The 17,043-nt window shown below is 40.5% G+C and overlaps 3 protein-coding genes across 8 annotated transcripts in view; 2 read left to right on the top strand and 1 right to left on the bottom strand.

Annotated features, from left to right (window-relative positions):
• The window catches only part of LOC133481241 (fibronectin-like), a 28,112-nt gene extending 24,882 nt beyond the window's left edge, over positions 1-3,230 (top strand). For both annotated transcript variants that reach the window (XM_061780381.1, XM_061780380.1), the window contains 7 exons: positions 12-272; positions 418-675; positions 979-1,239; positions 1,358-1,645; positions 1,984-2,220; positions 2,674-2,739; positions 2,854-3,230. In XM_061780381.1, the coding sequence (XP_061636365.1) occupies positions 12-272; positions 418-675; positions 979-1,239; positions 1,358-1,645; positions 1,984-2,220; positions 2,674-2,739; positions 2,854-3,134 (1,652 nt within the window). In that variant the 3' untranslated portion in view covers positions 3,135-3,230. The remainder of the gene's footprint in view (positions 1-11; positions 273-417; positions 676-978; positions 1,240-1,357; positions 1,646-1,983; positions 2,221-2,673; positions 2,740-2,853) is intronic.
• A 4,148-nt stretch (positions 3,231-7,378) lies between these two features.
• Positions 7,379-12,206, top strand: henmt1 (HEN methyltransferase 1). Of its 4 annotated transcripts, XM_061779854.1 has the most exons (9): positions 7,379-7,513; positions 7,672-7,784; positions 8,901-9,035; positions 9,140-9,322; positions 10,693-10,876; positions 11,001-11,118; positions 11,383-11,488; positions 11,688-11,845; positions 11,997-12,206. In XM_061779854.1, the coding sequence occupies exons 1-9, from the start codon at positions 7,430-7,432 to the stop codon at positions 12,065-12,067; spliced, it is 1,152 nt and encodes a 383-aa protein (XP_061635838.1). In that variant the 5' UTR covers positions 7,379-7,429; the 3' UTR covers positions 12,068-12,206. The 4 variants fall into 4 exon arrangements, with proteins under 4 accessions (XP_061635838.1, XP_061635839.1, XP_061635842.1 ...); XM_061779855.1 differs by lacking the exon at positions 7,672-7,784; XM_061779858.1 differs by lacking the exon at positions 11,688-11,845.
• A 4-nt stretch (positions 12,207-12,210) lies between these two features.
• LOC133481013 (EEIG family member 2-like) overlaps positions 12,211-17,043 on the bottom strand; it is a 32,365-nt gene continuing 27,532 nt past the window's right edge. For both annotated transcript variants that reach the window (XM_061779859.1, XM_061779860.1), the window contains one exon: positions 12,211-15,738. In XM_061779859.1, the coding sequence (XP_061635843.1) occupies positions 15,696-15,738 (43 nt within the window). In that variant the 3' untranslated portion in view covers positions 12,211-15,695. The remainder of the gene's footprint in view (positions 15,739-17,043) is intronic.

Here is a 17,043-nt window from a genome sequence, read left to right as displayed (position 1 = left end):
GTGTCCTGCAGGTCCTTGTGCCCTCACATCAATCAACACAGTGACACAATGCAACAGTGACAGCATCCTTGTCGAATGGGAGATGTCAAACGAGACGCCGTTTTACATAGTCACCGCTGAGGGCCACGGCCAATCCATGATTTCCTGCAACAGCACTTCTAGTTCTTGTGAACTCCAGGATGTTCGCTGTGACATGCAGTACAGCATCATTGTATCAGCTTCCTCTGATAAGTGCAGCAGCCTGAGAAGTCCACCCACAAGGATCAAAACAGGTACAGTATTTAATCTTCACCAGTATGATCCTTTTTCCTCATACAGAAACAAATATTTTTGGGGGTATGCATTCTTAGATTTTACAGTAGATTTCTTTCAGTGAAACTGCAGTTGACGTCATTGTTATTTGGTCGTTTTATTTAGTTCCCTGCACCCCAAACAATCTGACTGTGATGTCCACTTGCGAGGACAATGGACCTATGGTGACATGGGCCCACTCCCCTGTGGCCACATCATACCTGATGACAGCCGTAGGTAAAGATGGACACACGGAGAACTGCAACACCTCCGTGAATAATTGCACCCTCGCTGATCTACACTGCGGCCAGCCATACAACTTGAGCGTCACTGCCAGGGGAGATAACTGCACCAGTGAACCTACCACTGCATCTTTCACAACAGGTGAACAAAACAGGCAAATCTTTTATTTCTACTGACAGTTTGAAGCTTAAGAAAATTGGTTCACTGTGACATATATAGTCAAATAAGAAAATATGAAAACGGACTTCCTGAATGTTTAGTGCAAATGGGTCTATTAAAAATACCCTTTTCTCCCCATGTTCAAACGGTCAGAAAACAAGATAGGTGCAGAAAATATAAAATAGATGGATATATATGATTTTCTGCGCCGTTAATTATTATTTTTTTTCCAGTTTCACCGAGTACTTTTAAAGCATTTAATGCATGGGTCCTTTTCCTTTGCAGTCCCTTGTCCACCTTCGACCCTTACAGTGGATTTTGAATGTGAGGACATTGCTGCCATCCTTACATGGACCTCTGCTGAAGGTGCTGTGAAGTATTATGGGCGTGCCCAGACTATGGAAGGAGAAATTCTTTCCTGTGACAGTGCCAATAATTCCTGCACTATCAAAGGACTGCAATGTGGCGGCATGTACAATTTCTCAGTTGAAGCCTCTGACAGCTTCTGTAACAGTTCGTTAAGTGCGCCTGTAGAGAAAGGAGCAGGTAATACCTACACGTACAGTAGATGCATAAGTGATGCCGAAACCAATTCCTTAATGCGCTTTTACATTTTAACCACGATGACTATGACTAATGAATTCATTTGTACTTCCTTCTTCAGCTCCATGCGCTCCCACTGCTCTTGATGTTAGAATGCAGAAAATAGACCAAAATCACTGGCTCATGAGCTCATGGGAAACAGTCAACTGTTCAGGTGTCGAGTACTTAGTGGAGATATTTGGCCGGATCCAGGACAACTCCCAAGCCCTGATGAGTCTCTCTTCTTACTGGCTATCCGTGCCATACTTTGAGACCCTGATGCCTTGCGGCACAACGTACAACCTCACGGTTCGCTCAAGAAACTCAGCTGGAACCAGTAAGCCTTCTCGTGCCTTTACTGGAGTCACAGGTAAGACAGTACACTGGAGACACATTTAGTGCCATTGTGGATACTTTATTAAAAGATATATTGTACATCTGCTCAACTGTTTATTTAACTGTGTAAGACAGTTGTATTTACAGTATATAGTCCTAAATCACAACCTCTGGGGCCTTTTTTGTATGTTTACAATGGGCAGTAGAACCATAACTCTCTGGTCTAAAATGAAATCTTCACAATTTTTGTATTATTGAGATAAAATGTTCTACTCACCGAAAAAAAGTATACAATTTGACACACAAATAGAGTGACTTAGAGAGGTGAGACTTAGATGTCTTGTCAACAGCATGTTATTCTTTGTTTTCTAGTGCCATGTGCTCCAATGAATGTACAATACAGTGGCGGCAGTCAGTCTGCTGTGCTTTCCTGGGAGGCGTCAGTGCTGGCCACAAGCTACAGCGTCTACGATGTCTCAGGGGAAGGGAGCGTAGTGCTTTGCACCACCGCCGGCCTCTCTTGCCAGTTGACCAACTTCAGTCATGGTTCCATTGCAGTGACAGCCAGCAATGTTGTTGGAGAGAGCCTTCCGAGTAGCAATTTGACAGGTTACATCATGTTTGAATGAAACAATAAATCTAGTTTTATTTACTTGAACTAAAACGTTGTCCAAATCCTTTCTCCAACCGGAAATACCTATAAAACACTTAAATAATAAAAAAATATGGATGATATAAATGTTTGTGTTACACACAGTATATGCACTGGTATCAAGACAGGACAATTGATTATCACATTTCTATAGGTAAACACAACGATGCCGACCAGTCCTGACCAAAATCAAAACTATATTTCCCTGCTCTAAATCAGCTTCATGTCAATCCGTCACCTATTACAGTATGCTTAAAGAGGGGGAACAATTAGAGTTATCTACAGAGCTAAAATAGATTTTGCAGGTGGAAGGTATTTTTAATCATTTAACAAAAATATGATACATTAAATAAAAATTGCATTCCACCGTTGTCCCACAGAAATCTAAAACGTGCTCCTTTGATTCCCAGGTCCAGTCGGAACTCGCAGGAAAAGACATTTGTGGGCTTCAATGATCCATGCCAACATCGACAAAGGTTAACGCTGTTTTATGATAATAAAATAAATAATTACCTGTCATTGGTAGTGTTCTTTTTAAGTGAATAATTTAAAAAAAATTCTCACTCATCTTTATTCCTCTCTACTCTCAGCTCTGGGAATCCCAAACATTCTAAATGTAGCATTAAATGGAGTGTCGATACATGTGAGGTGGACACCAGTAAAAGATGCAACTGAGTATACACTCATCATGGTGGAGGAACAGAGAGAGCAACATTATCCACCCCGAGTAAGAATTGTGGAAGGAAGTTTTTACACTGAGACTGACCTCAAGCCCAGGACCACCTATTGCATCAGAATGGCAGCCAGAACCCCCATCAGCCAAAGCAGCTACAGCAGGCCAAAGTGCAGAACCACCGGTGCCTCCAAATGAAACACACCCTCTTAAATGAACATCATGTTTGATAGATGTTTTGTTCACAAATAAAATTTGGATCAAACCTGCAGGGAAAACTTTTTTCAAGTGCACTTTTAAATTATTTAGTTGTACCTATAACTATTTCTGGTAGCCTATGTACATTCTCATTATTGTTGCTTGAATGTGGAATCACTGTACTGTATTTATCATAAATTGTGTTGTTACTTTTCTTTTTGTAGATAGTGCTTCATCCTTCATCTGATTACTAACTTATTTCCTGTACTGGAGTAGTACTGGAGTAAATTGCAGGCTATATTATGTACGACCATACAGTATATTTTCTGATTAATGTACAACATGAACACAATGGCGGCACGGTAGGCGACTGGTTAGAGCGTCAGCTTCACTGTTCTGAGGATCCGGGTTCAATCCCCGGCCCCGCCTGTGTGGAGTTTGCATGTTCTCCCCGTGCCTGCGTGGGTTTTCTCCGGGCACTCCGGTTTCCTCGCACATCCCAAAAACATGCATTAATTGGAGACTCTTAAATTGCCCGTAGGCATGACTGTGAGTGCGAATGGTTGTTTGTTTCTATGTGCCCTGCGATTGGCTGGCAACCAGTTCAGGGTGTACCCCGCCTCCTGCCCGATGATAGCTGGGATAGGCTCCAGCACGCCCGCGACCCTAGTGAGGAGAAGCGGCTCAGAAAATGGATGGATGGATGAACACAATGATATCACTTACTTAACAACTCCAGAAAATCTTCCAACCCCAATTCCAATGAAGTTGGGACGTTGTGTTAAACATAAATAAAAAAAAGAATACAACGATTTGCAAATCATGTTCAACCTATATTTAATTGAATACACTAAAAAGACAATATATTTAATGTTCAAACTGATACACTTTATTGTTTTTAGCAAATAATCCTTAACTTAGAATTTTATGGCTGCAACGCCTTCCAAAAAAGCTGGGACAGGTTGCAAAAAAGACTGAGAAAGTTGAGGAATGCTCATCAAACACCTGTTTGGAACATCCCAAAGGTGAACAGGCTAATTGGGAACAGGTGGGTGCCATGATTGTGTATAAAAGGAGCTTCCCTGAATTGCTCAGTCATTCACAAGCAAAGATGGGGCGAGGTTCAGCTCTTTGTGAACAAGTCCGTGAGAAAATAGTCCAACAGTTTAAGGACAATGTTCCTCAACGTACAATTGCAAGGAATTTAGGGATTTCATCATCTACGGTCCATATCATCATCAAAAGGTTCAGAGAATCTGGAGACATCACTGCATGTAAGCGGGAAGGCCGAAAACCAACATTGAATGCCCGTGACCTTCGATCCCTCGGGCGGCACTGCATCAAAAACCGACATCAATGTGTAAAGGATATCACCGCATGGGCTCAGGAACACTTCAGAAAACCAATGTCAGTCAATACAGTTCGTATTGCAACTTGAAACTCTACTATGCAAAGCAAAAGCCATTTATCACCAACACCCAGAAACGCCGCCGGCTTCTCTGGGCCTGAGCTCATCTAAGATGGACTGATGCAAAGTGGAAAAGTGTTCTGTGGTCGAAAGAGTCCACATTTCAAATTGTTTTGGGAAATTGTGGACCTTGTGTCCTCCGGGCCAAAGAGGAAAAGAACCATGCGGACTGTTATGGATGCAAAGTTCAAAAGCCAGCATCTGTGATGGTATGGGGCTGTGTTAATGCCAATGGCATGGGTAACTTACACGTCTGTGTAAGCACCATTAATGCTGAAAGGTACATACAGGTTTTGGAGAAACATACGCTGCCATCCAAGCAACGTCTTTTTCATGGACACCCCTGCTTATTTCAGCAAGACAATGCCATACCACATTCTCTACGTGTTACAACAGCGTGGCTTCGTAGTAAAAGAGTGCAGGTACTAGACTGGCCTGCCTGCAGTCCAGATCTGTCTCGCATTGAAAATGTGTGGCGCATTATGTAGCATAAAATAAGACAACGGAGACCCCGGAGTGTTGAACAGCTGAAGCTGTACATCAAGCAAGAATGGGAAAGAATTCCACCTGCAAAACTTCAACAATTAGTGTCCTCAGTTCCCAAACGTTAATTGAATGTTGTTAAAAGAACAGGTGATGTAACACAGTGGTAAACATGACCCTGTCCCTGTTTTTTTCGGACGTGTTGCAGCCATATAATTCTAAATTAATGATTATTTGCTAATAACAATCAAGTTTATCATTTTGAGCATTAAATATCTTGTCTTCGTAGTGTATTCAATTAAATATAGGTTGAACATGATTTGCAAATCATTGTATTCTGTTTTTATTTATGTTTAACACAACGTCCCAACTTCATTGGAATTGGGGTTGTATATTTTACTCTATAATATTAAATTACCTGTAAGAAACTTGTGATGTATGGTGTAACACATTGCAGATGCAGAGAGCAAAGTGACATTAAATAATCCATCAATGTCTTCAAAATGAATACTTGCTACAAGTAGACAGCATTCTACTATCATTGAACTAAGAGAATCTTGAAAAAAGATCTAATTGATTGAAGCTTGTCATTTTAAGGCAGCGCCGTCAAATTTATTTTAGTTTGCGGGCGACATTCACCCAAATTTGATCTCAACTGGGCCGGCCGGACCAGTATATCTGTGGCCTTACCCCTGTTTTAAGGTATGTACATACTGTAGCCGACTGTACTTTATTGAAACAAAGAAATCAATTCTGGTTCCGAGTAGTGGCAGCAGTTGCAAATATCACAGCAAATCAAGTATTACAGATAAGTCAATAGTAAAACTGTTTCTAAAATGTTTGCTTTAACACTATTCTCCCACAACTTCTGTTTTTAAATTCATCCATCCATCCATCCATTCTCTGTACTTCTTATGCTCACTAGGGTCACGGGTCTGCTGGCGGGAGGGTACACCTTGAAATGGTCGCCAGCCAATTGCCGGGCACATATAGACAAACAAGCATTCACACTCACACCGACGGACAATTTAGAGTCTTCAGTTAACCTGTCCTACCATGCATGTTTGAAATGTGGAAGGAAATCGGAATACCCGGAGAAAACCCACACATGCAACGGACGAGATGCAAACTCCACACAGGAAGGCCAGAGCCTGGTTTTGAACCCACAACATCTGAACTGTGAGGTGGATGTGCCCACCGTGCTGCTGATTTCAAATTCAATTTGCTTGGTGGATGATAAATTTTCCACGGGTGTGAATGTGGTTCTACCTTTTGTGCTCAGGTTCCACATTTGATTATTAAATGGGACAGATGGCCGGCACGGTGGGCGACTGGTTAGCACATCTGCCTCACAGTTCTGTGGATCGCGGTTCAAATCCCGACCCCGCCTGTGTGGATTTTGCATGTTCTCCCCGTGTCTGCGTGGGTTTTCTCCGGGCACTCCGGTTTCCTCCCACATCCCCAAAACCTGCGTGCTAGGTTAATTAAAAACTCTAAATTGCCCATAGGTGTGATTGTGAGTGCAAATGGTTGTTTGTTGATATGTGCCCTGTGATTGGCTGGCGACCAGTTCAGGGTGTACCCCGCCTCTCGCCCGGAGATAGGTGGGATAGGCTCCAGCACGCCCGTGACCCTTGTGAGGAGAAGCGGAACGGAAGATGAATGAGAATGAATGGCACAGATGGGCCCGGTCAAGTAAAAACAAAAGAAAACAAAACAAAACAAAACAAAAACATGTTAAAATGTGTAAATATGTAATATAAAGTAAAATACGTAGAATTGTAATAATACAAAAATACAATCTCATTTCTATTGTATTATAATAATACATTTCATGATAATTAATTGACCAATTATTTTCAAGCATATATACTGTAGTACCTGAAATATTGCTTATTTTACCAATACTTTTATGCACAGTAAATGAGTTAACAAATGATTTATGAGATCAATGAATCATAATTTTAAAAAAAGATTTCATGAAAAATGTAAATTAGTCCAACAAATATTACAGTAATGAGAGTTTGATAATGTAAATGTTTGGCGGGCCGGATAAAAGAATGGAGTGGGTCATATCTGATGGTTGGATAGACGAATAAAGAAATGTACCTAGTTTTTATGGTCAACGTGTGAGTTGAAGGAAGACAAAATGCATTTTCTGGAAGACTTTCATTTCCCCCACGAAAAACGTCCTCTATTGATGGTTTTCGTTCATAGAAGACGACAAAATAAACAAAAAAACAAAAAAAAGTTGATCTCGAGTCAACATTGCCATCTAGTGTTAGAAGTTTCAATAGCCCTTTCTAACAAGTTTTGAGTAAGCAGCTGCGAGTCAAACTACAAAATGTTGCAGCTGTTCAAACCGTCGCTTCACACTCAGAGACATGACTTTGTCGTTGACTTTGTCAGGAGGAATAACCCCAAAAAGGTACCATGTCTTTGTTTGGCCTCTTGACCTGTGCGTGATGAACTTTAAAAAATATATATATATATTTTTTATTTTATTTTATTTTATTTCGCCACAATAACAAGCTGAGTCCCCCGTACTTTAGCGAATCTTAAAGTCATTGAATATTTTGTCTTGAGGTGGCGGACTTGGGCTGCGGCGAGTGCAGCCTACTTGGCAAGCTCAGGTTTCATCGTCAAATTAAGTTGTTGGTCGGAGTTGACCAAAATGGCGCCAAACTGAGGAAAAAGATGTAAGTGTGCCGACAAAATAAATACTGACGAATGTCTACGTTAGAGAATTTAACAATATGTTTCTTAATACATGCCTTTGTCATGTATTTTGATGTACTTTTGATCTACACTGCACCTGCGACCCTAATAACGACTTCCGGTATACAGTAGAGAGTTTTCAATCACGTGATTAGTATGTTTGGCCGCCATGTTGGAGGTGGAGTTCCTGAAGATAAGCTAATGTTGAAATGGAAAAACAAGTTGATGCGTTTGTTTTTGTGGGTTTTTTTCCCCTCTATAACCCTTTATAAATTTTTTAACTCTCCTTCGTAGATGTGCTCAGATGAGGGCTAAAAAGTTGAGTATTGAGAAACTTTGGATGCAGTAGCAAAGTCACAACACGATCAAAACGTGTAAAATTAAATCATCTCTTACGTGTGAAGACACGTGGAACTAAAACTGAAACTGTTTCACTTTTAGTGAAACTTAATGGTTGACAGCTAGCTTTACGTTCCGTTTACTCAACGTTCCGGCAGTCGATCAACCCCTACATTTCTGACATATGTTTATCTGTTTAACATAATAATCGTGGCAACAATTGACTAATATCCAATGCAAGATGTACTGTATATCTGTTAGATTAAAAGTACTGAACTAAAATTGGTTTTGGTTTAAATTGGTTCTGGTAAACAGTGAACCGGGACTTTGTCCTTCCCACCCTTATTGCTGCAGCCAAAAACCACACCGTAATTCACTATTTTTGATCTTGGCTATCAAATTTATGTATTCAAACGCTCAATAAGAACTGGAACCAAACAATTCGTCGACCTCCAACATGGCAAATGCAGGTGTGTCCAGAGGTGCGTGACGTCACGGGAAAATAGAAAATGGATGGCTGGATGTTAAATGATTGCCTCTGTGACTGTAGGCTGAATTTGTGACACTGTACAGCTCCTGGCCAATGACCATGTGTTCACGACTGTGTATAGAATATTGAATACTTTTTCAATAAAGTTTGGCAATGGCAGAAAGAGAGACAGTGTCACTAGTAGTCACCTAGTGTCAATATGAACACTTCCTTCCAAATTCAAACTGGTTGCCCTGTGTTGTGATGCCAATGATGTGCCCTCCCCCAGGCATGGACTTGCGCCTTTATCTACTGACTATCTGCAGCCAACCTTTGATCAACTGTGTGTACAGCTGTACCAGGGCTCTGTCACACAAAAAGATGCCCGCTTCAGAGGATTTGACTTGGTGACCAGTATAGAGCTGTAAGTTTTTATGTCATTGGCATCTATCTAGTGTGTGTATGTTTGTGTTTTAATACAATAATCCAACTGTGCTCTTCATCCCCCCCCAACGCCGATGACTGCAGCATAGAGCACCTCCCCCTTGATGATTTGGAACCATTTTCTAAGGTGGTCTTTGGATACATGGCTCCACAAACGGTGATCATCAGTACCCCAAATTCTGAGTTCAACCCACTTTTCCCTGGACTGTCTGGCTTCAGGCACAGTGACCACAAGTTTGAGTGGACCAGAGTGGAGTTTCAATCCTGGTGTGTGTTTATTTTTTTATACACTTATGTCCATCCATATGTTTACTCCATACCTAGGCAGAATTTGAGGGAAAATTTGAGGATAAAGGCGGCACGGTGGACGACTGGTTAGCACATCTGCCACACATTTCTGAGGACCGGGGTTCAAATCCCGGCCCCGCCTGTGTGGAGTTTGCACGTTCTCCCCGTGCCTGCGTGGCTTTTCTCCGGGCACTCTGGTTTCCTCCCACACCCCAAAACATGCACGGTAGGTTAATTGAAGACTCTAAATTGTCCGTAGGTGTGAATGTGAGTGCAAATGGTTGTTTGTCTTTGTGTGCCGTGCGATTGGCTGGCGACCGGTTCAGGGTGTATCCCGTCTTCAGCACGTTCGCGACCCTAGTGAGGATAAGAAAATGGATGGATGGATTTGAGGATAAATCGAACAACAACATAATGAAAATCTTGGCCGCGGTTGTTTACTTACTCAACTGCAGATGGGTGGGATGTGTCTATTAACCTTTTTTTTTTTTGTACAAATGCATCTCATATTTCAATTTTTTTATATCGCTTGTCTTCTTCCGGGTAAAACTTCAGGATAAATCCTGGACTGGTCGTCAGACAATCGCAGGGCACATATACACTTGACAACGAACCATTCACAGTTACAGTCGCACCTTTTAGATCATTTAGTCGAAAATCAACCTGGCATGCATGATTTTGGAAAGTGGGGAGAAGCCAAAGTACCTGGAGAAAAGGATTGGGAGAACGTGCAAACAATTACTAACGCTGGAGCCCTAAACCTCTGAAATTTACTGTATGTTCTAACCACTTGACCACTGTGCTGCCTTAAAATCTGAAATGAGTAGTGCTAAAAATTCAATCAATTTTGTTTATTCTGACAAAAATATTAACCCAGACTTGTAAATTATATATTTTTTAATGTATAAATTAGTTTTGTATCTTTTTTTTTCCTCAAAATGCTCAAATCCCATTAATGCGTTTTGTAAAAATAATATTAAACAACAGTTTTTCTTCAACCGAAATGTGAGTTTAAAACAAGGGCAAAGCAAATTTTGTACACAAAGCACATTTTCATACACAAGGTGCGCCAATGTGCTTTACATGATTCAAAGCATTTCAAAACAAAGGAAAAAACAGCTTAACATTTTAAACGGAGAGAAAACTAAAAATATACAAATGGGCTCGACGGTTAACTATTTAATGTCCATGTGTGAACAATAGTGTCTGAGAAATGAGATCATTACAGTCACCTGCCTTTTTATTTTTTTCCTGATGAGAAACCGAGGCGGTGTCTAATTGGGTAGGGTGTTGTCTTCGAGTGGACAACATACGTCTGAGATCACTATCAAATTAGTGTTTGTTTCCAGGGCCCTGAATGTTTGTTCAGAGTTTGGTTATAAGGCAGAATTCACTGGCGTGGGACGAGCTCCCCCAGGCCAAGAGCAGAGGATTGGCTTCTGCACCCAGATTGGTGTGTTTCACAGGCTCATGGTGGACAGAGATGGTCACATGTTTGGTGACAATGCGGAAGATAATTATCCGTACACACTGGTAAGTACAGTAGATTTACAAGGCAGCAGCTCTTTGGAGACTTTAGTCATAGTAAACTTTTGTTTACTGTTTTTACACAATGTGAATGAACTGTGGAACTATTGTAAATGTGTTTCCTGATTAGCTTTATAGTGTAACCTATCCCAGCCTTCGTGACAACAACATCCTGCGGAAGTTCCTGGTCAGTGAGTTGCTGTGTTGGGCAGAAAAGCTAAAAAAAGAATGGCTGGAAAAGCTAACAGGTAAGAGTCACCTTTTTAAATTGTGTTGTTTTAAATTGTGTACAGACTTCTGTACAGGTTAAAGTCCCAACCATGTTCTTCAGTTTTTTGTTTATTTGTTTTTCCTTTGACCTGGCTTTCAGATATGTTCACAAATGATTTCAAGCTTGTGTTTGTGCTTGTAATTTTTGTTTTATGGGGCGAGGTGGCTAATAGCGATTGTGCTACCAGGATATATTGACTATTTCTCTTTACTTATATATTTTAAACTAATCCACCCCCTAGATAAACTAGAAGAGGCAAATCCTGTGGAGAAAGATGAGCGAGGAGGAGAGTATGGAGACATCTTTTGGACAAATAGTCCAGTACCACAGTGTCACACATTACACAGGTGTGTATCCTAATTATAGACCAGGGAATGGACACATTTTGAGCCTACATCAGAGTTGTCTTACAAAGTGATTCTACTGTATTTAACATTTGCAACTCAAAACCAGCATTCTCTTTGAAATTTAAACTGCTAGATGATGCCAGTGTATACTGTCTATACACTTGACATGACATATTGCTGCATGTTATTTCTGCCTCAGGCATGTGTCCGTTCCCCTGCAATTGCTGTGGACTTGCTGCCCCAAGTTAAGGGAGCTGAGTGGAAGTCTGAGCAATCTGAGACAACTAATTGTAGATGATCCCCAAATTAAAATGAATCGGCAGCGCTCTGCTGTAATTCTCTGCAGTCTGGAACAAGGTACCATTGCCCTCTGTCTGACGCTTTGAATTGCAATTAACACGTCAACCTTTCAAGCTAAAGATGAGTTTACATTTTGTTTCATCTGCAACTGAAAGCCAATGGTACATGTGGTGGTCACGCTCGCATTGATCTGTGTTTGTACACCTAGGAGATGAAGATCCGAATGATCTGACGGACAGTGGCTATGCAGAGAGAAGCCATGTGGAAGAGGAACACTGAGTGATGGAGGATTAGTGTCCACTAAATTGGAAAGTAAAAATTGGTTTCCGGACAAGTGAGGTGATCTATGGATTACATTTGAGATGAGGTAGACTGCTTGTCTAAAAGGAAGTCAGACAATAAAAAAAAGTATAGAGCACATGTGTGACTAACTTGATTCACTTTTATTCAACAGTGTCAGGTACACGTTATCGGCATCCAACACAGTTTAAGCAACCAAAAATTATCTGGAGGTAAATGGGAACCACTGTAGGGTGTGCTTAAACAGCGCAGTACATCACTTTACAGAAACATACAAGTAGCACTTTTACAAAGACAACAGCTTCACAGAAGAGAGGAAGCAACCATGTTTGTAACAACATGTTAGTTACCCACATGAATTTACCTGTGTCACACAGGTAAAACAAGTATCCCAAAAAATAATAAACTGACTTTCAACAGATATTTGGCAGCACTAAAATCAGATTCAACACCGTCAAGATTTTGTAAACAATACAACATAGGAAAAATGGCACAATATCAATGATGAATATATCAAACACAGTGATATCTTGGCATTCCCAACATGACATTTAAATCATGCTGAACACCGAAACACACACACACACACACACAAAAATACTAATTCAAATATACATGATTTTGTGCAAAGGTCTCCTCTAAACCGGTCCTTCAGTGCAGTGATATTCTGAATAAAAAGTTACACAAAATCAAATTAGAAAAGAACAAACTTTGTGCAAATAAATGACGAAAGGATATGTGTGCAAATCATGAATGCTCAATAGATGTACATACTGTATAAACACCATACTTGGATTTGATTTCTTTTTACATGGATTACATGGACGTGAATCCCACTTTTTATTTATTTATTCCACCCCCTCCCCACACTAGTTTGTATTTGTACTGTACTTGATAACATCGCTGGTAACAGGAGCAAAGTTTCGAGTATGAGTAATTAGCTGCAACAAACAGCACATTTTAGATAGTTGACGTTGATTTTGATTCTCAGGTTCGCGCAGCCCTAATTAATGGCAAAGCAAATGTATTTATATAGCGCATTTCATACACAAGGTAACTCGATGTGCTTTACATGATTAAAAGCATTTCAAAACAGAGAAACACATTAGAAACATTAAAAACAAAGAGGATAAAATGTCTACAATTAAAACGGCGTACCGTGCAAGAAATATTTAAAAGTGGAAGTGCTCTACAACGCATGAGGGGAGAAAAAAGTAGAGATTTGAACCTGGACTTAAAAACATTCACACTTGGGGCTGACGTCACTTCTGTAGGCAACTTAGTCCATTTGTGTGTAGCATAATGGCTCAATGCTGCTTCACCATGTTTGCTTTGGACTCTGTGCTGGATCCACTATTTGACCTGAGTCTGTCGATCTCGGAGCCCTTCTGGGTTTATATGCCATTAGCATTTCTTTCATGTATTCAGGACCTAAACCATTTAGTGATTTATAGACCAGTAGCAGAACTTTAAAATCTGTTCTTTGATAAGAGCAGATTCTGTACTGTGATCTGAAATTTGTCAGAAAGTCCATTTAAGTTCAAGAAATTGCTGAGTTGATTTAAAAGAACTTTTTCAACAATCTTGGCTATGAAAGGGTGATTTCAGATGTGTCTATAGCTTGCTAATATGGAAGCGTCCAGCGTTTTATTTATTTTAGCAGAGGCTTACGCTTTCAATAATTACTGTGCATGACTTGAATTGATACCTTCTTCTTTGTGGAGTGGAGCCTTTGCTTTAAGATGCATCTACCAGTAAATCATTTTAAAAATGCCGACTAGATAAATCCTTTATTTGACACGCTTTTAGTGTTTGGTGAATTGTAAATACAGAAACATCACCAAATGTTTAATACAGTATATGATTTTCCCAAATCAGATGTGTAAAAGTGAAGGATATGTGGTTTCAAAGTTTACAATAAAAAAACCTGGCAGGCTTCTAATTTTTAAATTTGTTTTTGTATGCACTATATCTGATTTAATCTTGAAATCTAAAAATCCTTCAATGAGTATCGTCGGGGCCTTGCCAAATAGGACTTGTCAATCAATTATTAGGCATCACAACACTGTACAGTCCTATAGTTCTACAATTTGTTAATCATATTGTTTATGCAGGCGGCACGGTGACCGACTGGTTAGCACGTCTGACTCACAGTTCTGAGTACCCGGGTTCAAATCCGGCCTGTGTGGAGTTTGCATGTTCTCCCCGTGCCTGCGTGGATTTTCTCCGGGTACTCCGGTTTCCTCCCACATCCCCAAAACATGTACGTTAGATTAATTGAGGACTCTAAATTGCCCGTAGGTTTGAATATGAGTGCGAATGGTTGTTTGTTTATATGTGCCCTGCGATTGGCTGGCGACCAGTTCAGGGTGTACCTCGCCTCTCGCTCAGAGTCATGTGGGATAGGCTCCAGCATGCCCGCGACCCGCGTGATGATAAGCGGCACGGAAGATGAATGAATGAATGAATATTGTTCATGTATTTCAGGGTGTTCTCGTTAGTCCACTGCTGTAAACCCAATATATAATGCATGGGCTGTGACATCAGTACCTCAGATGTAATTTATGTCCCAAATGATCATTGATACTTGTATATTGGCCTCTGTTTAGGTCTAAAGGGTTAATGCAGACAACAACAACGAAATAACTGTGCAGCACAGCGAGAACACTATGACTGGAAACGTGCCTGCTAACTACTGTACTATAAATAGTCAAAAGTGACACTGGTTTGTTGCCGTTTTGAAGTAAGTCCATCAAAGTGCTTGTTTTAGCCACTGACGCACTCAGTTATCTGTCTCCTCCGGAAAAATGTGAGCATGTTCTCTACAGTGTACTTTGAAACTGACCAAAGTAGAGTCTTTGCAGCCTGGGGACACACCTGCACATGTTCCCAGACCGCATGTTGGTTCAGGGTTTATCTTCTTGTAGCCTAATAAGTTCAGCGCTGGATGCAGGGCAAATCAGTACTGCATCCTGGGCCGGCCCTGACAGGATGAATGTAGATACAATTAAAAGTGGTCAACACACACACACACACACACATTTTAAAGCTCAAGTCTGACATCTGTTCGTGATAGTAAATTATTATTCTGTCCGGTGTTTACAACAACAGCCTCTCAGCAGCTTCAATGCAAAAATATTAAGTAGAACATTAAAGGGAAGTAAAAAAAACAAACACTGCAGAACAAAAAAGGAATGTATTGAAATTGCATGGCGTTTTCTTCCTCATGCAATCTATTATCTAGTCTTTTTTTCTTTTTTAGTTCACATTCATTCAAGGAGTTTGATTAGAAAATTAGGTGATCACTTTGCAAATGTGCGGATGGCATCAACATAGGCAGCCCTTAATAACAAAAGAGAATAAACAAAACTTTTTTGCCACACATTTGAATGTGATACCACTGGACAACGACACATTACGAAAGTGTTCAGTTGTCGGTAAGAACATATAGAGGCGCTATTGCGACATTTGCCACTCACTGGCCACCAATTGTAAGACTTTGGATCACTAATGTGTTATGTAGCAGAACGAAGACGAATGGTCACAACCCTAGTTCCATTTTTTTTTCTTGGGGGGTTGGGTGCACGCCCTCAGGCCATAATCCACTTCAACGCTTTATCACCACTTGCTCGTATGCTCCAGCACCGACCCTGCAATGTTATGACAGAAAAAGACGTTATAAGACACAGACTTTGTTTTTTGTTTTGTGGAACTCTGAAGTGCAGTGAGACGTGTACACAGATTAGTTCTGTAGTAAGTAACAGGGCTGTGCCATATCACACCATCCATAATATCTTACAGTAAAGCCACAACATGTCTGATAGCAGGGCAACAGAATGTCATCAGCCTCTTTTGGCAATTATTTTGTACTTTTTGTTGTCTCCCCACTCCCTGAGCTCTGCGAAGCCTGAATGTATTTTGGGAAACATACAATAAAGGGCCCTATCATTACAAAAAAGGGCTTAACTATTTATTGGAACCACTTTTCTCATCTAGAAACCATCTGAGTGAATAACTCATCAACTTTGGGCGAATAAAAACCGATATGATTACGATGTGTCCCATAAATCACTCTCTCGTGAGTTGGCATGCAACTGGAGGCTGCTCTTCTAAGTACTTCACGTTAGCATAATGATTACACGTTAACTGCATCATGTGCTGCAAAATCCAAACCAGCTAAACTAAAACCTTTCAGTGATGTCACATCACTGCGCAAGAGCCTCAGCTTTCCGCTGTGTAGCTGCATGAGACGGAAGTTTGCTACCCCTTTGTTATCGATGAGAGATGTATGAATTGTGTGTGATATTTTTGAAACGGTGTGTTTTGAAACACTCCCTTTCTAGTTTGGACTGTTTACTGCCCAATAGAATAAGTTCACCAGTCTGTAGTGCTGTTTCAATGTGTAATGTGTATGGTGCCCTTAATGTATCCCACAATGCATCTTGAAAAGTTGTGAACAACTGATATACAGTATACAATGATGTATTCGCTGATACAGGAAAAATTGCAGACAGAGATGGATTAGGGGCACTATCATATGAATGTTCATAAAGTGCTTTAATGTACTGTAATAATTTTTGTAAAATAAATGCATCTTAGAACAATATTGTAGTTCACTTATTTGGTCAATATTTGTTACGGAAGGAACACCAGCTTACGTCGATCCGGCATGTTGTAATTGTAATTGACGTAATTAATGGGGTGCCAGAGTAGTGTTCAAAAACTATTTCTTTATATGATTTATGGGTGAACTATCCAAAAAATCCCCAAAGTGATTGGCGAGTAGGGAACGAGTGAATAATTCCTAACATATCCATTGTCTGTACAGTTAATAAAGCTGAGTCACTGGTAGTGTCGGAGTTCACACGTCTGACTTTCATGCAGCCAATTTGGGAATCCCGTTACACTGTAGGTGTGGATGAGTGAATGGTTGTTAGTCTGTAGCAGTGTGCCCT

This window comes from Phyllopteryx taeniolatus, chromosome 7 (genome assembly GCF_024500385.1).
Source record: "Phyllopteryx taeniolatus isolate TA_2022b chromosome 7, UOR_Ptae_1.2, whole genome shotgun sequence".
NCBI lineage: Eukaryota > Metazoa > Chordata > Actinopteri > Syngnathiformes > Syngnathidae > Phyllopteryx > Phyllopteryx taeniolatus.
The sequence above is the reverse complement of the archived record's forward strand: the minus strand, read 5'-3'. Positions and strand labels throughout refer to the sequence as shown.